General features: G+C 33.8%; 1 protein-coding gene across 3 annotated transcripts in view; it reads left to right on the top strand.

The window, feature by feature from the left end:
• The window catches only part of LOC136040844 (doublesex- and mab-3-related transcription factor 1-like), a 51,340-nt gene that overhangs the window by 23,942 nt on the left and 1,475 nt on the right, over positions 1-25,923 (top strand). For all 3 annotated transcript variants that reach the window (XM_065725204.1, XM_065725202.1, XM_065725203.1), the window contains exon 5: positions 22,578-22,716. In XM_065725204.1, the coding sequence (XP_065581276.1) occupies positions 22,578-22,716 (139 nt within the window). The remainder of the gene's footprint in view (positions 1-22,577; positions 22,717-25,923) is intronic.

The following is a 25,923-nucleotide window of genomic DNA, read 5'->3' as shown; positions in this document are numbered from 1 at the left end:
CCCCCCCCAAGCCCCCCCGCGCGCGTAAGTCGTTACGCGCCATAATAGTTACGCGCCATTGTAGTTGTGTCCCTATGTCCCACCTGTGAATATAGATATATATATATATATATATATATATATATATATATATATATATATATATATATATATATATATATATATATATATATATATATATATATATATATATATATATATATATGGTTTTAACTACGTAAAACTTGCGAATATACAACATTCTTTGCTGTCCCATTGTCTTTGCATATAAATAGATTGTCAGGTTTACCGACTCTTGAACATGCAACATATAATGGTCCATGGGAAAACAATCTGTATTCAGATCTATACCTCATGATTCTAATGATTGCCCTTGAGCTTTGTTGATGGTGATTGCTAATCGACCATTCCCTGTCCTGGTGTCCCGGTCGTCATTTACATCCCCCTGTTTCCCCCGGTGTCCCCGTTGTAGTTGTGTCCATGTGTCCCGGTCGTCATTTATATTCCCTGTGTCCCGGTCGTCATTTGTATCCCGGTGTCCCGGTCTGTATATACATTCGTTTTTTAGTTTTGTTTTTCTCCTTTATTTTTTTCCTTTTTTTTTCTTTTTTAGCTTATTTAGATTTTTAGATTTTTTAGTTTTTTTATTAGTTTTTAGTTTTTTTTTCTTTTTAGTTTTTTTGTCCCGGTCGTCATTTATATCCCCCTGTTTCCCCCGGTGTCCCCGTTGTAGTTGTGTCCCTGTGTCCCGGTCGTCATTTATATTCCCTGTGTCCCGGTCGTCATTTGTATCCCGGTGTACCGGTCTGTATATACATTCGTTTTTTAGTTTTGTTTTTCTCCTTTATTTTTTTCCTTTTTTTTCTTTTTTAGTTTATTTAGATTTTTAGATTTTTTAGTTTTTTTTTAGTTTTTAGTTTTTTTTTCTTTTTAGTTTTTTTGTAGTTTTTACCTTCTTTTTAGTTTTGTTAATTTTTTTTTTACTTATGTCCTGGTCGTCATTTATACTCCCTGTGTCCCGGTGCTTTGTTGATTGCTAATCGAACATTCCTTTTGTCCTGGTCGCTTTCTCTTTGAGTGTCGTCATTTATTTTTTTCTTTTTTAGTTCTTTTAGTTTTTACCTTTTTTAGTTTTTTTAGTTTTTTAGATGAAAATTTTTTTTAGTTTTTTCCTTTTTTTCTTTTTAGTTTTTTATTGGTTTTTACCTTTATGTTAGCTTATTTTTCAGTTTTTTCCTTTTTTTTTAGTTTTTTTTTATTTTTTATTTTTTTTAGTTTTTTACCTTTTTTTAGTTTTTTTAGTTTTTTTAGTTTTTTTAGTTTTTTAGCTTTTTTACTTTTTTTTATTAGTTTTTAGTTTTTTTGTAGTTTTTGCCTTTTTTTAGTTTTTTCAGTTTTTTTTTAGTTTTTTATTGGTTTTTACCTTTATTTTAGCTTATTTTTCAGTTTTTTCCTTTTTTTTAGTTTTTTTTAGTTTTTAGTTTTTTTAGTTTTTTACCTTTTTTTAGTTTTTTTAGTTTTTTTAGTTTTTTAGCTTTTTTATTTTTTTTATTAGTTTTTAGTTTTTTTTGTAGTTTTTGCCTTTTTTTAGTTTTTTTAGTTTTTTAGCTTTTTTATTAGTTTTTAGTGTTTTTTTGTAGTTTTTGCCTTTTTTTAGTTTTTTTAGTTTTTTAGCTTTTTTATTTTTTTTATTAGTTTTTAGTTTTTTTTGTAGTTTTTGCCTTTTTTTAGTTTTTTCAGTTTTGACGTCACCTGATCCAGTTTTTTCAGGTGACGTCACCTGATCCACGATCCACAGATCCACAGACAACTTATTTTTATATATATAGATATTTTTTTTTTTTACTTATGTCCTGGTCGTCATTTATACTCCCTGTGTCCCGGTGCTTTGTTGATTGCTAATCGAACATTCCTTTTGTCCTGGTCGCTTTCTCTTTGAGTGTCGTCATTTATTTTTTTCTTTTTTAGTTCTTTTAGTTTTTACCTTTTTTAGTTTTTTTTAGTTTTTTAGATGAAAATTTTTTTTAGTTTTTTCCTTTTTTTCTTTTTAGTTTTTTATTGGTTTTTACCTTTATTTTAGCTTATTTTTCAGTTTTTTCCTTTTTTTTAGTTTTTTTTTATTTTTTATTTTTTTTAGTTTTTTACCTTTTTTTAGTTTTTTTAGTTTTTTTAGTTTTTTAGCTTTTTTACTTTTTTTATTAGTTTTTAGTTTTTTTTTTTGTAGTTTTTGCCTTTTATTTTAGTTTTTTCAGTTTTTTTTTTAGTTTTTTATTGGTTTTTACCTTTATTTTAGCTTATTTTTCAGTTTTTTCCTTTTTTTTAGTTTTTTTTAGTTTTTAGTTTTTTTAGTTTTTTACCTTTTTTTAGTTTTTTTAGTTTTTTTAGTTTTTTAGCTTTTTTATTTTTTTTATTAGTTTTTAGTTTTTTTTGTAGTTTTTGCCTTTTTTTAGTTTTTTTAGTTTTTTAGCTTTTTTATTAGTTTTTAGTTTTTTTTGTAGTTTTTGCCTTTTTTTAGTTTTTTTAGTTTTTTAGCTTTTTTATTTTTTTTATTAGTTTTTAGTTTTTTTTGTAGTTTTTGCCTTTTTTTAGTTTTTTCAGTTTTGACGTCACCTGATCCAGTTTTTTCAGGTGACGTCACCTGATCCATCCACAGACAGACAGACAACTTATTTTTATATATATAGATATATATATATATATATATATATATATATATATATATATATATATATATATATATATATATATTATATATATATATATATATATATATATATATATATATATATATATATATATATATATATATAAATATATATATATATATATATATATATATATATATATATATATATATATATATATATATATATATATATATATATATATATATATATATATATATGTATATATATATATATATATATATATATATATATATATATATATATATATATATATATCATGAAAAGAGAAATCACCAATGCAACTTGACTTGACTTACTTGACTTAAGTCTCCTGCCGGGCACTGCTTGGCGTAGAGTGACGTCTGCCTCCTCCACCCACTTCGGTCCATGACGAGTATTTGCTCTTCGCCCTGTCTGATGTTTGCCATCGCCAAGAACTCGGACAGGCTGTCGGACCAACGTTTCTTCGGTCGGCCTCTTGGTCGCTTCCAACCAACTTTGATAGGGTCGAAGTCATAGATCATCTTTGCGGGTAAATGTGGTGGCATTCGAAGCAGATGCCCGAACCATCGTAAGGTTCGCTCGGAAGCTTGAGTCGAAAACCAAGACTGCTTTGTGAGCTGCAGAAGCTTTTCATTGCTGACGAAGTCAGACCATCGTAGGCCCTCAATCCTCCTCAGGCTCTTTGCATGAAATACGTCTATTTTCTTGAGGGTTGTAGCTGATGCTTGCCATGTCTCAGCTCCGTAAAGCATCACAGAACCGACTAGAGCGTTGAAGATCCGCAGTTTCGTTGTGCGACTGATATTTGGTTTTCGCCAGAGGTGACGATTCAGTCTACCCATGACAGAAGACGCTTTAGATAATCTTGCCTGCAGCTCGGGGAGAAGTGAGCCATTTGAAGAAATTACGGAGCCCAGGTAGGTGAAGTCTTTAACAACCTCGATGCTAGTGGTGCTGTCCAGGCTAACTGGAGAGTTAACAGCAGGAGAAGACGGGTCTATGGCCATAATTTTAGTTTTGTTCCAGTTTATATGCAGTCCTACTTTGGCAGCCTTTTCTCGCAGAATTCGGAGCGCTTCCAGCAGCTGCTCCATGGAGTCCGCCAGAATGGCCAAGTCATCGGCAAAATCGACATCTGTGATGGTATGATCTCCGAATTTGAGCCCAAAGCTGAGACGTGAAGTGGTTTTTGTCATAACGTAATCTATGATGACATTGAAGAGCTCTGGGGCCACTGCACATCCTTGGCGCACCCCTACCAATGCAACAGCACAAACACAAAAAAAAAAAAAAAAAAAAAAAATATATATATATATATATATATACATATATATATATTTCAATTTATTTCAAAAAAGAAAAAGTTTGATAAGATTGGTAATAAGGATAACAGATTATATTTCCCTTTTAATTTTACTTGTAAGCAGATTGAAGATATTAATTTACCAGAAATTTTAAATCAGCGGCATGTGAAACAGGCCCTTCCTAGTAATTTGAATTATAATGATAGTCCAGTTTTAACTTATAAATTTTCAAAGCTATTGGGCAAATTATTTTTAATTATAATTTAATACTTAAAGATTATATAGTGATATAAATTGGAAACCGGTTTGTAATTGTAAGCAACTTGGCCCATTTGTAAATCCTACTTACAAACATGTTATAACAGGGGACTTGTCAATAATAAAGCAAGATGATCTTCAAATTATAATGAATAAAGGGGCTAATTTCCGTCTTTCTCATTATCTGAAACCATCGAGTGTTCTTGATGGCTTGGAAAATGATTTTGACTTATTTATTGATAAGTGGTGTAAGAAAGAGAATAAAAGTAAAGAGAGTTTTCAAAGTTGGAAGAATTTAATGATTAGTTGAATAAGAAATAAAATATATTCTAATTTAAAAAATAGTAACACTAAATTATTATTTCATAATGCGAAGATTAAACAAGCAATTGCTAATCTACAGAATGAATTTGTAATTGTGCCAGTGGATAAAGCTAATAATAATTTTGCCATAATTTGTCAGAAGCTGTATTGTGATATCTTAAAAAGGGAGTTAATCACAACTAATGTTTACGAAAAGGTAAATTTAGAGGATGAGAATTTAATTGAAAAGACCGAAGAAATACTTTTTAAAAATTTTAATATTAAAATAAATGACAATGATAAAAAGTTCTCTTTCCTATATTGGACTGTAAAATTTCATAAGAATCCCCCTAAACCACGGTTTATTGCTGGAGCAGCTAAATGTCCAACCCGCATTGCTGCTACTGACCTCTCTTTAATTTTAAAGGAAATTGTAAATAAACTTAAAACCTATTGTTCTGGTATTAAAAAGTTTTCGAGTTTTAATCCATATTGGAGTATTAATAATTCACTGCAGGTGATAGAGTCTTTAACAATGGTTTCAGCTAAAAGAATTGAGTCTTTCGATTTTGCGACAATGTATACTAATTTATCACTTAATGTAGTGTCACTAATGTAAAAACTGTTATCAAGAAATCTATCCTCTTATCTAGTAAAAGGTTCTTAAAAATAGACACTTAAAATAAAAAAGCTATATGGACAAATTGCTTTAATACCACAGTTAACTTGAGATGTTACAGCTTGGATATGATTTTTGAGTTATTCGAATTTGTTTTATACAATACTTATATAAGATTTGGTGGTGATTTGTACAATCAAATCGTGGGAATTCCTATGGGGGGGAATGCCAGCCCATTTATAGCTGACTTGTTTTTAAGTCAACTAGAATATAAATATATGATGGATAAGAATAATCCAAATAATTTAAAACATGTTTTGTCAAATAATAAAAGATATTTAGATGATATTTTGGTCTTAAATTGTAAGGATTTCATTGATATTTCTAAAAATATATATCCATCAGAGCTTACTCTTGAACCTAGTCATGGCGTTGGTCATGAAGATCATTTCTTAGATTTAAATGTAAATATTTGTGATAATAATAAATTAAGTTTTAAAATGTATAATAAAACGGATGATTTTGATTTTGAAGTGATTAGTTTCCCATTCCCTGAAAGTAATATACACTCAAATATCACATATTCTGCGTTTTTCTCACAGTTACATCGTTATGCAAGGATTTGTAGTAATTATATTGATTTTAAAAATAGATGTAAAATCTTAAGCCAAAAATTGATATCAAGAGGTTTTTCTGCAAATAAATTAACTTGGCAATTTAAAAAATTTACTTTTCATTATAACGAACTTTTAAATAAATATCAAAAGAATTATCTGGAAATACTTAAAGAAATTTTTAGCTAATTTCGGAGGTTCGACAAATGATGATGCAGCGCCATTTATTTTGAATTGTGTTTCTAATAGAGCGGATTTTTTTTAATAAATAGCCACATGGTAAAGATGAATTCTATAATTGTTTAGTTCATTAATTTATTTTTTTTATTTTTTTTTTGCAATGTGTTAATATTTGTGATTTGGTAAATTTTATCATATTTAGTTTACCTATTGTTGCTAAAAAGAGGGATATATTAACAGGATAAGCTTGTTTTGGTGTTACTTGGTTGTTTTACATTTGCTGTTTTTTTTCATAGGGATGTATTTTGGGGGTGATACCTGACATGGGGATGTCATGGATATTCTGTGGTAGCCACAGCACTTGGCTGGGCAGAGAATTTAAAGTGGCGAAACCCTATAGGCCAGTGTATTCTCCTGATGAGCCCTTGGGTTGGGTTGTTGCCTCTGAATTATTTGTCTTTATTATTTTTTCTATTGTTTGGTAAATGACGACTTATACTTATTGACGACATGACTGCCTGTCCATGGATTATTCTTTATGGTTGATTGTGTATGGCTATGCTGTTTGACCTATGTGATTGTATGGATGAGTAGGGTTAAGGCCTCATTCAAGTGCTGGTCTATATTAATCACTAATTTAGGAAAACAGTCTTCCTTTTCTCCTTGTCTCTTTTTTTTTATGTGTTTGTGCTGTTGCATTGGTGATTTCTCTTTTCATTATATATATATATATATATATATATATATATATATATATATATATATATATATATATATATATATATATATATATATATATATATATATATTTAAAATCTATGAAAAAATCTGGAATTAAGTTTTCAATGAAAAAACCTCCTTATGCAATTTTTGGTAGTAGCAGATACCAAATAAAAAAAAAAAACGGCGAAAAATCAGCGAAATAAGGTAAAAAACTTGCGGCACCAAACAGGTAAAGAAAAATGTTGCTTTCCTTTTGAGGTGGCGGTGTCTTTGGGAATAAATAGATTTAAATGTATCAGCGTGACCTAAGTTTTCAAGATGACAATTTATAAAAGAATAAAATTGGCTAATTTGACTCTCGCTTTAGTCCTTATACTGACAGGGAAACGCAGACGACAAAAGGAGAAATAAATTTAGTCAGAAACAATAAATTTCTACGAGCTTGTCAGGGCGTAAGAGTCAAACTGTTCTGTACCCCGTCAGGAACATTAACTTTAGAAGCCGTCTCATATAGAGAAGATAGTGCTGCTACTCGATGATAAAACTTGGAGATACCGTATATGATTACAATGCCTAGGGATGCACACTGTTGTGGCGCCTCCTTTAGAGCCAGCACCACAGAGTTTTTGCCACTGCTGACAGCAATACGTGCCTCATATAGAGAAGATAGTGCTGCTACTCAATGATAAAACTTGGAGGTACCTCATATGATTACAATGCCTAGGGATGTACACTGTTGCTGCGCCTCTTTTAGAGCTGGCACCACTGAGTTTTTGCCACTACTGACAGCAATACGTGTCTCATATAGAGAAGATAGTGCTGCTATACAGCAATACATGCCTCATATAGACAGCAATACATGCCTCATATAGAGAAGATAGTGCTGCTACTCAGTGATAAACTTGGAGGTACCTTATCCGATTACAATGCCTAGGGATGCACACTGTTCCTGCGCCTTCTTTAGAGCCGGCACCACTGAGTTTTTGCCACTGCTGACAGCAATACGTGCCTTATATAGAGAAGATAGTGCTGCTACTCAATGATAAAACTGGGAGGTATCTTATATGATTACAATGCCTAGGGATGCACACTGCTGCTGCGCCTCCTTTAGAGCCGGCACCACTGAGTTTTTGCCACTACTGACAGCAATACGTGCCTCATATAGAGAAGATAGTGCTGCTACTCAATGATAAAACTTGGAGGTACCTCATATGATTACAATGCCTAGGGATGTACACTGTTGCTGCGCCTCCTTTAGAGCTGGCACCACTGAGTTTTTGCCACTACTGACAGCAATACGTGTCTCATATAGAGAAGATAGTGCTGCTATACAGCAATACATGCCTCATATAGACAGCAATACATGCCTCATATAGAGAAGATAGTGCTGCTACTCAGTGATAAACTTGGAGGTACCTTATCCGATTACAATGCCTAGGGATGCACACTGTTGCTGCGCCTTCTTTAGAGCCGGCACCACTGAGTTTTTGCCACTGCTGACAGCAATACGTGCCTCATATAGAGAAGATAGTGCTGCTACTCAATGATAAAACTTGGAGGTATCTTATATGATTACAATGCCTAGGGATGCACACTGTTGCTGCGCCTCCTTTAGAGCTGGCACCACTGAGTTTTTGCCACTACTGACAGCAATACGTGTCTCATATAGAGAAGATAGTGCTGCTATACAGCAATACATGCCTCATATAGACAGCAATACATGCCTCATATAGAGAAGATAGTGCTGCTACTCAGTGATAAACTTGGAGGTACCTTATCCGATTACAATGCCTAGGGATGCACACTGTTGCTGCGCCTTCTTTAGAGCCGGCACCACTGAGTTTTTGCCACTGCTGACAGCAATACGTGCCTCATATAGAGAAGATAGTGCTGCTACTCAATGATAAAACTTGGAGGTATCTTATATGATTACAATGCCTAGGGATGCACACTGTTGCTGCGCCTCCTTTAGAGCCGGCACCACTGAGTTTTTGCCACTGTTGACAGCAATACGTGCCTCATATAGAGAAGATAGTGCTACTACTCAATGATAAAACTTGGAGGTACCTTATATGATTACAATGCCTAGGTATGCACACTATTGCTGCGCCTCCTTTAGAGCCGGCACCACTGAGTTTTTGCCACTGTTAACAGCAATACGTGCCTCATATAGAGAACATAGTGCTGCTACTCAGTGATAGAACTTGGAGGTACCTTATCTGATTACAATGCCTAGGAATGCACACTGTTGCTGCGCCTCCTTTAGAGTCGGCACCACTGAGTTTTTGCCTCTGCTGACAGCAATACATGCCTCATATAGAGAAGATAGTGCTGCTACTCAGTGATAAATTTGGAGGTACCTTATCCGATTACAATGCCTAGGGATGCACACTGTAGCTGCGCCTTCTTTAGAGCCGGCACCACTGAGTTTTTGCCACTGCTGACAGCAATACGTGCCTCATATAGAGAAGATAGTGCTGCTACTCAGTGATAGAACTTGGAGGTGCCTTATCTGATTACAATGCCTAGGAATGCACACTGTTGTTGCGCCTCCTTTAGAGCCGGCACCACTGAGTTTTTGCCTCTGCTGACAGCAATACATGCCTCATATAGAGAAGATAGTGCTGTACTCAGTGATAAACTTGGAGGTACCTTATCCGATTACAATGCCTAGGGATGCACACTGTTGCTGCGCCTCCTTTAGAGCCGGCACCACTGAGTTTTTGCCACTGCTGACAGCAATACGTGCCTCATATAGAGAAGATAGTGCTGCTACTCAGTGATAGAACTTGGAGGTACCTTATCTGATTACAATGCCTAGGAATGCACACTGTTGCTGCGCCTCCCTTAGAGTCGGCACCACTGAGTTTTTGCCTCTGCTGACAGCAATACATGCCTCATATAGAGAAGATAGTGCTGCTGCTCAGTGATAGAATTTGGAGGTGCCTTATCTGATTACAATGCCTAGGGATGCACACTGTTGTTGCGCCTCCTTTAGAGCCGGCACCACTGAGTTTTTGCCACTGCTGACAGCAATACTTGCCTCATATAGAGAAGATAGTGCTACTACTCAATGATAAAACTTGGAGGTACCTTATATGATTACAATGCCTAGGTATGCACACTATTGCTGCGCCTCCTTTAGAGCCGGCACCACTGAGTTTTTGCCACTGCTGACAGCAATACGTGCCTCATATAGAGAAGATAGTGCTGCTACTCAGTGATAGAACTTGGAGGTACCTTATATGATTACAATGCCTAGGGATGCACACTGTTGCTGCGCCCCCTGTAGAGCTGGCACCACTGAGTTTTTACCACTGCTAGCAGCAATACCTGGTATAAATGAGACGCCTTCTAAAGTTAGTTCTGCTAACTTTATCTACCCTATATAATAGCTAGAAGAAACGCTAAATTTCCTGAACAATTGATTAATAAGCCATATGAAAATTCAGAGTTTTCTTATAGCCTGGGTGAGCAGTATCATATAGTCTGGGATAACCTTGGACCAATGTTATAAGATCATGAACTTTCTGATGATCCATAGTCATGGTTTTTTTCATTTAAAAACCAAGAATCCATCCTGATTGACCAAATCGTTGCGGAAAGCTAAAGAGTTTTTCAAGCACGAAAACGGACGGAATCTCCGTACAGAATCCTAAATCCGGACTGATTTCCGCAATGTGTAAATGCACTATAGTACTGTTAATTTTTGTGGATGGTAAACGTTAATGCGTGATCCTGTCCTTAATTCTTGAACAACCCAAAGAAACGTGTGTGAAAATCCACTGTTTTCTGGTTTGAACACAAATAAACATGAGAGGGGTTCAGTGGATCCAATTTTTTTTTATTTTCACGTTATTGGTAGTTGAAATTTTGCTGGTACTTCTTCATCAAATTTCCAACTTCATAGCTACCACAGAGCCCAATTTTCAACTTTTTTATAGCAAATTTGTCAGACGTAAAGAGGAGGTTTCAACATTCAACATACTGGGCCAGAAATTCGGAACTCCTCTCCAATAACTGTATGTACGGTGAAAATTATGTCCGGATGTTTGGATCAGCCAAGTGGAAACTTAAAAAACTAAAAAATCAAAAAAAGATTATAAAAACTTGGTATTCAGTTTTTAATGAAAAAAAATCCATAGAGAATAATATAGGTTTTGGTAGTTGTAAGTTATAGGTTAATTTTTAATAATATTTAAAAAATATTAATAATATTAAATTATAAATATTATTAATAATAAATATTAATAATATTAATATGAATAATATTAATAATATTAAAAATATTGAATAATATTAAAAATTTTTAATGATTTTGAATAATACAGGTTAATTTTCAATAATATAGGTCAATTTTTAATACTTGAAAAAAAATGGGGAGAAAATATCAACTAAAACATCTGCGACGAAACAACTTAAGCAGCTTTCCTGTAAAGGTGTAATTGTCAGTGATAAATCAACAGATTATTAATGCCTGAATTATATTTGCAAAAAGCGCTGTCCAATTTTCTCAGGCTGTCGTAAAGACTTCATAATTTTGAAATAGCCAAAGTAAAAATTTTAGAAAATGGCAACTTTCAGGTATGAAGAGAACTAAGAGGGATCAGTTAAAGACAGGAACGGAGCCACAATTAGTGATGAGTAAAGAGTTAAAGAGATATGGGCAGAACATTTAGAGAATATGCTAAACCGAGATAGAGTTGCAGGAAAAGATATAGACGAAAATGAAAAAGTTTTTGATACCTTGGATCTAAAGGGAGATTATCAGCACACCCAGGTGCTAATAGTATGGTAAATGAGTTTAATAAATATGGCGGCTCTGAGGTTAGAAATAAGTTACTGAAGATTATGAATATGATTTTTGAAAGAGGGGAAGTGCCTTGCGATTTTACGAAAACCTTAATCAAACTACTGTCTACGAAATGTGATAAGAGTGAGTGTGGTAATTATCAAGGCATTAGATTGGTCTCTGTAGGGAGCAAATTACTAGTAATATGATACTTTTCGGACTGAGAGGTGCTGCAGTCAAAGTTTTAAGAGAAGAACAGTGCGGTTTTAGAAAAGTTAGAGGATATGTCAACCAAATTTTCTCTCTTACGTGAAGAATTGAGAAGTGTCTGAGTTATCAAACACTTTTGGTCCTCATTTTCATATATTATGAGTAAGCATTCGATTCTGTTGATAGAATAGCTTTAGCGAAGGTCTTATCCCTGTATGGTATACCAGACAAATACATTAAAGTAATAAGTGCTATATACGAGAATAACGCTGCTGTAGTTAAGGTAGGAAATGAGGTTAGCAGCTGGTATCGTATTGAATAAGGATTTAAGCATGGTTGTGTTCTATCTCCTTTTATATTAATCATTTTCATGGACTTCGTCTTAAGAAGCACAGGAGAGGCAATGAGAGACCACGGGATCAAATGGGGAGGAAAACTCACATGGACTTAGATTATAAGTACCCTGGATTTAAGCACCTCATTTAAATCTCATGAGGATTTAAGCACCCTGGATACAAGTGTGAGCAAAATGAATGAATTTTTAGAGTTTTTGCGAGTTCTGGATGCTAGAATAGGTCCGGAAATTAATATTAAGAAGACTAAGTCACAAAGGCTTGGAATAAGTCAAGATTAAAAGGTAACGTTGGATAACGAAAAGATTGACTAGGTGGACAGCTTCACTTACCTCGGTAGCATTATTAGTTTAATTAAAAAAAAACTTTCTTAAAAAGAAGTTTTCTAAAGAAAATTAAAGCCATATTAAACTTAAGATCAGAAGAAATAGAAACCTGCATTAACTCAATCTTAAAAAAAACAGAAATTACTATTAAAGAACAAATGAAACCCAAAACGAACAGAAATTAAAAAACAATCATTGCAAAAAAACATATAATAGGCACTAACATAAATGAATCAATAAATCTGAAAACAAGTATAGCTTAAGTTGAATATGCAAATCAAGCTGAAAATGAACAAAAATATTTTGGTAAAAAAAAAAGAATTAAATGAAACCCAAAACGAATAGGAACGAAATAAACAGTCATAGCAAACAGACAAACAATAGTTACTAATATAAATCAGTAAATAAATCTTATAACGAGTGAAACTTAATTTGAATATGCAAATCCAGCTTGAAACGAAAATAAATTTACAAAGAAGAGTTTGAGTAAAAAAATAAAATGTTTTGGGTAATGAGTTTGGGTAAATAAAAATAAAATACAAAATACAAGAGCTGGGTAAAAAAAATAAAAAAAATTGTTTGGATTTTGCCTCCTTTCACTGTAAAAGTGTAAATCCTACTGCGTCATTGGCACTTACCAAAAGTTATAACAGTCTTGAAAAGTAAAAATAAAATCAAGCTGAATTTTTATACATACTGCTGTTAATTGTTGAAAGATCATGAGTTCAAGATTTTATTTCAATGTAGTTTTAAGTTCATTTTCAATGCTGCAATAACTGGAAAAGAAAATATTTGTAATTGAATTTAATTTATTTATAACCCGTTATAATACACATGAAAAATAATGTGAATGAAAGAAAAGAGGAAAAAGAAAATGACCTAACAAACTAAACAACTCTTCACCTTACTTAAGAACAATTAAAACGTACAAAAGCAAAACATTTATTGAATCAAAATAGCCCTCCATGGATGCCGATCAATTCTGCTATTATAAGCTTCTATGCTTTTTCTGATAGAAGCATTCGGGTCTATGGTGCCGTATCTTTTAATGAATTGCTTGACCATGGTGGAAGGGGAAGCAGGTATTTGGCATACCGGAAATAGATTCGCCGAAGCCCCTTCGGTGAATCCATATAATATAATTTGAATCTATATATAATATAATTCTATATAATATAATATTATATATAATCTATATAATATAATATAATTCTTGTAATATAATTAGTTTTCAGTGAAGCACCAATGATGTCATAGGCTTTAGACTTTTACATTTAGGGAAGGGGGCAGTATCCAAACTCTTGTTTGTAATGAAGCTATATTTGTCTTGAAATGCTTTGGAAACAACTAATGAAATTAAACTAAATATTGGATATATAATGATATTAACCGCTGAAAGCTTATCAGTTCAGAATTTAATATTACTGTTATTTCCATGTTTATTTTCAATGTTGTAATAAGTAAAAAAGAAAATATTTGTAATATAATTCGTTTTCAGTGAAGCGCCAATGACGCAGTAGGTTTATACTTACAGTGAAAGAAGGAGGCAAAACCCAAACTCTTATTTGTAGGGATTTTTGTTCGATTCAAGCTGGATTTGCATATTCAATTTAAGTTGCACTTGTTTTAATATTACTCATTTATATTAGTAACTGTTGTTTGTTAGTTTGCTGTGATTATTTATTTAATTTTTTTTCTTTTAGGTTTCATTTATGCCTCAATCACAAAATACTTTTGTTTGTTTTAAGCTTGATTTGCATATTCAACTTAATTTTACTGTTTCTGAAATTTATCTATTCATTTATATTAGTACCTGTTGTGTTTTTTTTCTCTGATTGTTTATTTAATTTATGTTCGTTTTGGGTTTCATCTATTCTTTAATAATAATTTCTGGTTGTTTTGAGTTTGAGTTATTGTAAGTTTTCTATTTCTTCTGATCTTAAGTTTAATATTGCCTTTACTCTTCTTTAGAAAACTTTTTTAGGAAAGTTTTTTTTTAAATTAATTTCTGTTCGTATTTTATTGCCAAAGTTTCAAGTTTTTTAAAATTCCCTTATTTCAATTTTTTTCTAAATAAAGTAACAGTTTTGGTAAGAATTAATAAATTAAACTGAATAATGGATATGTAATGATATTTATTGCTGAAAGCTCACCAGCTCAAGATTTTTTTTTCACCCAGGCCAGATATAAAGCTGTGACGCCTCTAGGCACAAGCGTTTTTACCGCTCCGTTTTGCAAGATTTTCTGTGAAATCTCTAAAACTTCGGGAATAGTCAAAGCTACAGGGCCTAGTGGGCCTATTGGTATGATCTGGTTTCGCTGCAATTTTCATTTTATTTTCAATGTTGTAATAAGAAAAAGGGAAAATAATGTAATATAATTCCTTTTAATAAAGTGCTAAATACGCTGTAGGCCTTATACTTTTACCGTTAGAGAAACGGACAGTAGCCATATTCTTGTTTGTAGTGAAGACACCATTCAGTAGAAGTATATAACCCCTACTCCTTGAAAATGACCGCAGTCTAACAACCAAGCCTAAATCCAATTTCCACTTGTATTTGAATTCTGTTCTCCCAATTATTACAGTAAAAAGGGTAAGAGAACAATAATTCGAAGTAAGAGAATTGGTTATTTAAGTAAGAGAATGATACTTTTACCGTTTGGGAAATGGGCAGTAGCCATGCTCTTGTTTGAAGACACCATTCATTATAAGTACCCAACCCCAATTCTTTGGAAAAGAATTTGGGGAAAAAACTTTCGGATTTTTTTTTGTAATTAATTTTTGTTCATTTTTCGATTGCAAAAAAATTCAAGCTTTTAAAAAAACTCCTTATTTCAAAGTAAGACTTTTTTAAACGTCAAACTTTTATTAAAATATCAAAACGAGTATCGAAGTAACAATTCGTTACTACCAGAAATTGAGTCGAATTATGATTTTACGCCTTTTCAATTTGATTTTCGGAAAGGTTTCGACAATATTGTCCACTCTCAGGCTCTATCTTCCCTTGCGTCTTCAGGTGTTAATCCTTCCGTACTAAGTTTATTGTCTTCTTGGTATTCAAAGTCTAAAATTCAAGTTACCTGGAATGGCCAAATATCTGACCCGGTAAAAATTAATATTTCGGCAAGGTGTCGTATTTTCTCCTAGTATATTTAAATGCGTGCTTGCATCGTGCCTGCGTCCCCTTAGAAGTTCTGTTTTTTACGGTAATATTGGTTTGTCTTCTATTGCATATGCAGATGATGTTCTTCTTGTTGCCCGGACTCGCCGTGGATTGCTTTCTAATTTTACTATATTAACCAATGAACTATCTAAGATTGGACTGTCAGTTAATGCGTCTAAATGCGAGTTTATTTGTTTTAATAGCCCTTATGCGGTCGCTCCATTCGTTGCTGGGACTGCAGTTCTACCATTGTCTTCTTTAGTTAGTTGGCTTGGTCTGTGTTTCGGCCCAAAATTTTCCAATACCTGTTCATCCCTAGTCAATCAAGCTGTGAAAAACCTACGCGTCGCTTACGGAAAAATATCCCCAAACAAACGCCGTTATAACCGCAATGGTTTGTGCATGATTTATAACGCTTATTGCGCCCCTGTGCTTTTGTTTTTATTAGGCATGGCTCATCTGTTTCGTAAGAAAGATCGACATACTCTACGTACGGCTTATTTCAGATATTGCAAATTCCTCCTCCGGCTTCCTAGATGGCACCGAAAAAAAAATAATTGCTCGATTTGGTTTAATTGATGTGCCTTCTCGGATTCGGTCTTCCAGTGATGATTTATGTAAAAAGACTATCAACTTTATTCACGTTTATGACCCTCTGCAGCCTTTTTTCCATATTGATACTGGTTAATTAGTCCATGTTGTCTTTTGTTAGTTTGAATTTTTTTCTTCGCTGTTTATTGTTTTTGTTTTTGTTTATTTATAATACTCCGTACTTTGTGTTTTTTATACTTTTACGGGTAATAAAGTTCATTCATTCATTCATTCATATCCAATTACCAAAATATCAAAGCAAAGAAATGATCAAAGTAAACAAAGTATCAAAGTAACAATAAGCAACTTGCACAACTTACCGGCAGTAGCCATACTCTTGTTTGTAGTGAAGACACCATTCATTATAAGTACCCAATCCCAATTCTTTCGAAAAGAGTTTGGAGAAAAAATTTGGATTTTTTTTTATTAATTTTTGTTCATTTTTCGATTGCAAAAAAATTTCGAGCTTTTAAAAAACTCCCTATTTCAAAATAAGACTTTTTTAAACGTCAAACTTTCATTAAAGTATGAAAACTAGTGTCGAAGTAACAATATCAAAGTACCAAAATATCAAAGTAAAGAAATGATCAAAGTTAACAAGGTAAACAAAGTATCAAAGTAAAGAAATGATCAAAGTTAACAAAGTATCAAAGTAACAATAAGCAACTTGCACAACTTACAGCCCGTGCACCGTAAATCAAAGTTACCACGTAAATCACTAAATCCAAGTATCAAAATAAACAAAATATCGAAGTAACAGTAATTAAGTTCCATAACTTAGAGCCATTTCCCTGGGGCGGGGGGGGGGGTCAACCCTGGAAGCATAGCTATTTGGCCTTTGAACTATGAACAAAATGGCTATCTCAAGTTTTGACCGGATATCTTATACAACGCCTGCCCCCGGGCTTTGGCAAGTTTTTTCGACACCATAATTCTTTATATGATCTTTGAACTATTTTCAACGAAATGGCTATCTCAAAATATTATCGGATGATTTGGGGAAAATGGTGGAAAGGGGGAGGCAGTTGCCCTCTGATCACTTTTGACTCAGAGGCAACATATATAGAACATTATAAGTTCTAGTGAACTAGAACTTATAATTTCCAATCAAATGAGCCCTATCTGAAGTTTATACAATCATTCTTTCTATAAGAACCATATTTGCCCCCATTGCATATCTTACAACGCCTGCCCCGGGCCCTGTGAGGTCGTGTCGACCCATAAGTTTATTATATGATCTTCGAACTATTATTAACAAAATGGCTACCTAAAAATGTTTTGGGATGTATTTGGGGAAAAGGGGCGTCGGAGGGGGGCTAGTTGCCTTCTGTTCACTTTTGACTCTTAAAAGGGGCACTAGAACTCTTGATTCCAATCGAATTATCACCCCTTTGAAGGTTATACGACGACCCCTTCCATGTGAAGTGCCTCTGCGAAAAAAAAAATATATTAATAAAACATTGGAGCCGTATGGACTTTACTATAGGCAACACTATAGCGTTTCCTCTAAAAGACGCTGGGAGCTGTGAAGATGTTAAAAGTAGAATACTGCTAATGCTACTACTAACAACTCAATGCAGCACCAAGCTACCTGAGGCCAACACTGTTATGCACGCTCCTCCTCCCCTTCCCCAATCTATTCAAAGTTTTCTCTTATACACCCTTCCAGGAAGTTCCCATTCCCCTGATTCCCTGAAGTCTTTTTTTGCGACATCCTTTCATCCCAACTGGGGACAACCTGCTTTTTCCTAGGTGGTTGACCGAAAAGGACATTCTTTGGCAATCTCTCACGCTTCATCTACAGAAAGTGCCTTAGCCACCTAAACATTTCACTCATTATTGTCCTCGAAAGTGGGATTGAACCTCACGTGCAACCTACTGTTTGAGATACGATTAGTCAGTCGGGTACCCAAAACGATCCTTACGCATTTTTTCTTGGAAACATCTTGCATATCTTCCTTTATTCTTCGGAGCCCCCATGCTTCAGAACCATACTTAATTATCGTCATCACTGTAGCTTCTAATATTCTAATCTTGGTTCGCAGACTAATCTTCCTATTCTTCTAAACTTTTTTCAGCTGTGAAAAAAACACCCTGTGCGTTGGTTATTCTACTTTTAGCATCTTCACTGCACCTACCATTTTTACTAATAATACTACCAAGATAAGTGAAGCTGTCCACTTGATCGATCTTCTCGTTACTCAGCAGCACCTTTTCACCTTCACTTATTCCTAGCCTTACCGACTTAGCCTTTAGTATTAATTTTAAAACCTTTTCTTTCACCCTGAACTCGTAAAACCTCTAAAAGTTCATTCATTATGCTAACAGTTTCATTTAGGATGCTTAAATACTACTACTACTACTACCAACAACTCACCTCAGCACCATGCCGCCTGAGACCAAAACACCTACGAACGATTCTCCTCCTTCCCATTATATTCAACTTCTCCCTCTTTGCGCCCTCCAAGTAAGTTTCCATTTACATTAAATCTTTCTTTATGAAATCCTTTCACACCAACCAGGGACGACTTGCTTTTTGCTTGGTCCTAGACGCTTGACTGAAAAGGACAATCTTTTGCAACCTGTCATCTTTCATCCGCAGAACGTGCCCAAGCCATTTTAACTTTTCTCTCGTAATAGCCCTAGAAAGCGGGATTGAACCATACTTTTCGTACAGCCCACTGTTTATGATAAGGTCAGTCAGTCTGGTAAGCAAAACAATCCGTAGGCAATTTCTCTGAAATTATCTAGTAAATCTTCCGGCGTTTTTCGGAGCATCCGTTTTTGTTAGCAATGAAATTCTTGTACATAGCACTAATCACTTAAATGTGTTTGTCTGATATACCATACAAGAATTAGACTTTGGCAAAAGCTCTCCTATCAGCTGAATTCCATTCAAATCAAATAACGAGCATCACCAAGACTCGAACCCCCGTCCTCACGGAAAAAGAGTCTCGAGTGTAGCGCATTAACCCACTTGGATAGGGCGGCTACTAGAAGAGAAAAATAAAAGAAAAACAATATCCAGATTATAAGGAAAAGATTAGATATAAGGAAAGTATAAAAGAAAAATAGTTTTATTGTCGACCCTGACCCGGTGTCACTCAACCCTGACCCGGCGTACTTTGCTTGAGAGCTGGCTGATAATTTTGTTATATTTTGATACTCTAAACGCGAAAAATCAGTTTTCACTGATGACTTAATTAATTTGATATTATAAACATATCTGGTAAGAATATACAAGCATACTATGGAACGGCCGGAGGACAGTAAGAAATTTTTAGTATATTTCAAAATTATATGATGATAAATTAAAAAAAAGAGAAAAAGATTAAGATCCTCCAGAGCGATTGAGACGTTTCTGTTGATGAGTCTTTTTTACAGAGACAGTTGACACGCTTGTCGTCCAACCTTACACAGTGGGGGATCGAAGCGTAGACCCAGTATTGCCAAACTGAAGACCGATCCACAGTACTACCATTATTATTATAAATAAATTATTGTAAATTTTTTTACTATATTATTATAGTAAATATCATTATAAATAAGAATAAATAATATATATATATATATATATATATATATATATATATATATATATATATATATATATATATATATATATATATATAATTAAACATATAATTAAATTTTATATACTGATATATAATAATAATTACTAATCTATATATATAAAAATAAGTTGTCTGTGGATCTGTGGATCGTGGATCAGGTGACGTCATGTTTCGGCTGACGTCATGAAATTAGTTGCCATCATTTTTGCTTTGAAGGTGACGTCATTCAAGTTATATAAGACATATGTTCGCGTAGAATTCTATTAATGTTTAAGTTTACAATGACTGATGAAGATGCTCAAAGAGTCTATGCCAAAAAACTTGCTGCTGATAGAGAAAGTCAGAAAAGAAAGCGTGCCGAGGAATCAAAAGAACAGCAAGGAAACAGGCTTGAGGCTAAAGAACGCAAAACCGCGCAGTTAGATGAAGATCCACCTGGACAGCGAGAGTCAAAACATATTAAAACTGAAAATGATAGCGATGATGATTGGGTTTGGGATTTTGACTTGGATAAGGTCATCAATGACTACCAGATTTTAGTTAAAAAAACAAAGGTTCGGCGATATGTATTTCATAGTGAAGCTGAAAAATAAAGAAGAAAAAGAAAACTGAAAAAAGAAAAAAGAGAAATTACAGACTGGGATACCGGGACACAAATGACGACCGGGACACAGGGAATATAAATGACGACCAGGACACAGGTATTTAAGAATATCGTTCAAAGACAAATTTTTAATTGTAAGAAGACCGTTGAAAGAGAAATTTCTAATTGTAAAATGACTGAAAAACCTACAATGGCAACGGTACCACCATCGAAGTAGATAACCAGTGGGTTTACGGCCAACCTACCATCTTCAAAGATACCACGATAGGAAGACTCTACACCGTTCACCCCAATCAACATGAATGCTTCTTTCTACGCCTGCTTTTGGTGAATGTACCCGGTCCGACATCCTTTGAGTATTTGAGAACTGTAAACGGTACTATACATGACACTTACCGTAGTGCATGCCAAGCTCTGAATTTATTGGAGAATGACCAACACTGGGATAACTGCATCAATGACGCGTGCGAAACGTCAACCCCAAGTCAAATTCGTACACTTGCTCTCCATCAGCTCCTACAGAGTTATGGGAAAAATATAAGTCAAAAATGTCCGAAGATATACTCCATCGAAAACAGTTAGAGACGTCAGAAATGACTTTTGATTTTACATCAGAAATTTATAACGACACTTTATGGCAAACAAACCTCTTCAGGATTTGGGAATGCCTTCACCTAACCGTATCGCTGCTGTTTCGACATGTGTAGAATTGGATGGTGAACAAAGTTACAGTACGAGTGATCTAATGTCGTATGTACAAAATAACATTTCCAAGTTAACGTCGGAACAAGAAGACATTTATGATACGATAGACTCAATTTCAGGACGAATACAACTACCTGCTGATTTCTGTAGTTTAGTGACGTCCAAAAATGAATTGATTGAAAAAGTATTTCCGAATATTCTAAAAAATTATAAAAATAATAAATGGCTAAGTGAAAGAGCGATTCTCGCACCCAAAAATATAGACGTCCACGAAATCAACAATATTGTTTTGACCAAGATTCGAGACCAGTCAGTCCTTTGCAAGTCAGTCGACACAGTTTTGGAACCAAATGAAGCGGTTAATTATCCATCTGAATTTTTAAATTCCATATATCTTTCAGGGTTTCCACCACACGTGCTACAACTAAAAATAGGCGTACCAATAATACTTTTAAGAAATATCAACCCACCAAAGCTTTGCAATGGCACGCGACTTGCCGTAAAAAAAACAATGGAAAGCCTAATAGAGGCGACAATCTTGACAGGGCCTTTTGAGGGTAAGGCTGTTCTTATTCCTCGCATTCCCATGATTCCAACGGATCTGCCTTTTCAATTTAAAAGATTGCAATTCCCAATTCGATTAGCATTTGCAATCACCATTAACAAAGCTCAAGGTCAATCATTAGAAAAATGTGGTATAGATCTTAATACTGATTGTTTTTCCCATGGACAATTGTACGTTGCATGTTCGAGGGTCGGTAAACCTGACAATCTATTTATATGCAGCGACAATTGGACAGCGAAGAATGTTGTATATTCGCAAGTTTTACGCAGTTAATTTGTATTGTATCCATCTATCTATCTATCTATATAAAAACGAGTTGTGTGTATGCATGTTTGTTTGTTTGTAAAAAGAGCGTTTGCATATGACGTCATTATTAGTGCATACGGCTTTGTATATGCACAGACAATGGGAAAGCCAAGAATGTTGTATATTCGCAATTTTTACGTAGTTTAACTCCTGCAGACGAAATGAATGCTTGCCTGAAAAATTCTAATTTATGGGCACACGTAAAAATATTAAAATTAACTACAAATATGCGTGTCCGATTGCAAAACGATGATTCTGGTCAAACATTTTCAGATCAATTGCTGGCAATTGGAAACGGAAAGCTTCCAGTAGTGGGAAAGCCAAAAATGTTGTATATTCGCAATTTTTACGTAGTTTGAAACACATATATAAATCTATCTATATTCACAGGTGGGACACAGGGACACAACTACAATGGCGCGTAACTAATATGGCGCGTAACGACTTACGCGCGCGGGGGGGCTCGGGGGGGTGCGAAGCGCCACCCCAACAGCTAGTAATATAATATAAACATGCCATAGCAATATTGAAAAATAGCACAATATAATTCCTGAAAATGTTTACACTGACAAGTGAATCCTCAGAGTAGACAGGGGAGGGTGGTACGCCAACCTAAGGGATTCCATCGGGATTGGACATAGAATTGCACTCTGAATAAAATAAATAATAAAATAAACATGAAAACTTTTTTCTAGGACTACAGACATGAGCGGGATTTAGTTCTTTATTTCAAAGAATTTTTGAATATCACAGATGCGGCATTGCCTCTTCTTGTTCTGGTTGGTAAGAACTGCGACTGGAATAGAGACCGCATATTGAGGGCACTTGGATATGGTAAGTGTGTGGGGTTTTTACAGTATTTTTATGCTTCGTCTGTACAGAGGATTCAAGTTTCAAAGTTCAAATCTTCAATAAACTGAACGCCCACGTAGAGGCATGGCATTTGCTAAAGTATTTTAAAGCAATGCTATTCCTATCGGTTGTTTTGAAGGAGACGTAGGTGTGGTCTTGACTTGGAGTTCTGCATGCGACATCAGTTAGCATAAATTATGGATATTTGTGTTGATATGAAGTTTCTTATTTATCAGAATATAGAAAAAAAGCACTACTGCTAAAAACAAAAAGCAAAATAGCAAAACAAAAAGCAAAAAACAAAAACAAAATAAAAAAAGCACTACTGTTAAAAACAAAAAGCAAAATAGCAAAACAAAAAGCAAAAAACAAAAACAAAAAGCAAAAACAAAAAGCAAAAACAAAATAAAAAAGCACTACTGTTAAAAACAAAAAGCAAAATAGCAAAACAAAAAGCAAAAAACAAAAAGCAAAAACAAAAAGCAAAAAACAAAAACAAAATACAAAAAGCACTACTGTTAAAAACAAAAAGCAAAATAGCAAAACAAAAAGCAAAAAACAAAAACAAAAAGCAAAAACAAAAACAAAAAGCAAAAACAAAAAGCAAAAAACAAAAACAAAATAAAAAAAGCACTACTGTTAAAAACAAAAAGCAAAATAGCACTATCTAATAAATTCTGAGAAATCAGAGTGATTTTCTGATTCCAAATGATCATTCAGAACGTCGTAGTTCACAGGAGAATTTCTGACCGCGCCAGACGTAGCAGTTATTAATACGCAGATTTAGGGCTTGCTATTTAAAAAATCAAGTGAATCCAGAAATATATTTAAAGTAACGAAATGGTCTGATTACAATTCAATTATTAAGCCTCTAGCCATTGGAAAAACTTCAAAATATAAAAGCTGTTTTTGAGAATATAAATAAAATAGCCTCATTATAGTAAGTTTTGAGGAATCAGATAGATGTTCTGATTATAACACCGGGATCAGATCCTCATCTGATCCATCTGTTCAGATGAGGTCTGATCAGATCTGATCCATCTGATCAGATCTCATCTGATCATCTGATCAATGACGATTGTTCAGGAGAGTGTGATTGTGCATATACAGGAGTTACTTTGAAAAGAAGGAAATAAAATTAGAAATAAATTTAGAAGAATGATTTACATCTTATGATTACAGCAATTAGAACCTGTGATTAGAAGAGTGATTAGAATCTCTTGTTACTATGCAAAATATGGCAGTTACTATTGGAAATAACATGAAAAAAGGAATTTTGAAGAATGAGATAGAAATTTTAGCTACAAGGGATTAGAAATTGTTTTAGTTAGTTTTAATTCACATAGTTGTTCCTATTTTTTTGAATTTGTGCTACTACTAATAGCAGCTCACTGCAGAACCAAGCCGCTTGAGGCCAAAAGCTGTGCACGCTCCTCCTACATCCAAATATGTTTAAAGCCTCCCTCTTTGCACCCTCCCAAGAAGTTTCCCTTTCCCTTAAATCTTTCATTGCGACATTTTTCCACCTCATTTGGGGGAAAACCTGCTTTTCGTTTTGCCCTAGACCGTTGCCCGACAAGGACGATCTTTGTATTTATTAATAAAAAAAGGGTTTTTCCACAAAATAAGCTTTTCAGGGAAAAGTAAAAAAAAACTCCATTAAACCAAATATTAGCAGAAATAGAATCAAATAATCTACCAAGTGTAAAACTGCCACAAATCAGCATCTATAAATAAATGATACCCAAAACTATCAGAAATTACAATAAATAACCGAGTCAAACTCAAAACGAGCAGAAATTAACATAATTAGGGCTCAGAACCCATATACCTTCTCAAGACCAGAAAATAATTTGCACTTTACTGGAAAAAATACAAATAAATGTGCATTGTCAATTTAATGTACATATGCTCATATTTATTCCTTAAAAGCCTAATAATTTATTATTTATTGAAGCTTTAAAAGTGAAAACATTTAAAATTTATTTATGTCCCCAGGGCATAACTTACAACCCGTGCCCTGAGGGCTATGGGGTTGGTCATTCTCAAAACATAATTTATGGACCTTTCAACTACGCTGAACAAAATGGCTCTTTCAAAAATTTTAATTTGATGTGTTAAGGGAAATGATGGGATTGGGGATGGCTCTCTATGATATCAAGTAAAAAAAAAAACAATGGCACTATGGTTTTTTGTCATTATTTGTGTAAATTAGACAAGCAATGTATGCTTTTTTAAAGATTTTCAAACAATTTATTCGTTACAATGGAAATTGAATAACCAGATAACAAATTGTTTTAAAAGAGTTAAACAAAAGAGAGAAAGAGATATTTCCTGTTCAGATTACTGTCAGTAAACTGTTCAGTTTACTGACCAGGTACTTTACTGAGAAAGTCTAATGTTCAGTAGACCAAAAAGAAAGAGAGAGGAAAGAACAGGGAAATTAAGGCAAAGGATAAATTATAAACACAAATCTCAAATTTGTACATTAAAAAAATGTGTGAGAACTACAAATTTAAACGATAGAATTGCAACTGATGAAATGGGCTAAGCAAAGAATTTAAAAGAGATAAAAAAAAAAAAAAATTGGCAGATACAGCCGTATACTGTACTGTTTTTAACATTGTGAATGCATGATATCACGGTTAACGTGGTATAAACTATGAATGTAAAAACTGAAATTGGTACATTAAATATGTGTCAGAATTATTACTTTAAATGATACAATAATAATTTGTAAAACGGACTGAACAGAGAATGTAAAAGAGATTGAAAAAAACAGAAAAAAACGATGGTGACATATACTACGAAACACTGTTCAGTTCAAAAATCTAACCAAAGGGAAAAAGCGAGACTGTCTCCTGTTCAGGTTACTGTCCTGTTCATCCGTTTTAAAAAGTTTGTTTCAATCTGTTAGTTTGTTTTAACAATGTATTTTTGCAAACCAATACCATTGTTTCTTATTTCTGGAGTCAAATACTCTACATTTTTAAGACCGATTATAATGAGTGAGAAATCTTGGTAGACAAGGAAGTGCAGTTTATGGAGAGACAAATAGTTTCACCTTTTCAAACCGTGATTGGTTCTTCTGTGAGATAAACCGGGGGATAACGTTTGCAGTTACTTCCACTTAATAACTGATTGTCAAACCCCAGATTACCGATGTCTTCTGAAAGAAAGGGATTTGTA

Source organism: Artemia franciscana, chromosome 21 (assembly GCF_032884065.1).
Source record: "Artemia franciscana chromosome 21, ASM3288406v1, whole genome shotgun sequence".
NCBI classification, from domain to species: domain Eukaryota; kingdom Metazoa; phylum Arthropoda; class Branchiopoda; order Anostraca; family Artemiidae; genus Artemia; species Artemia franciscana.
This window is presented reverse-complemented; position numbering and strand designations above follow the sequence as displayed.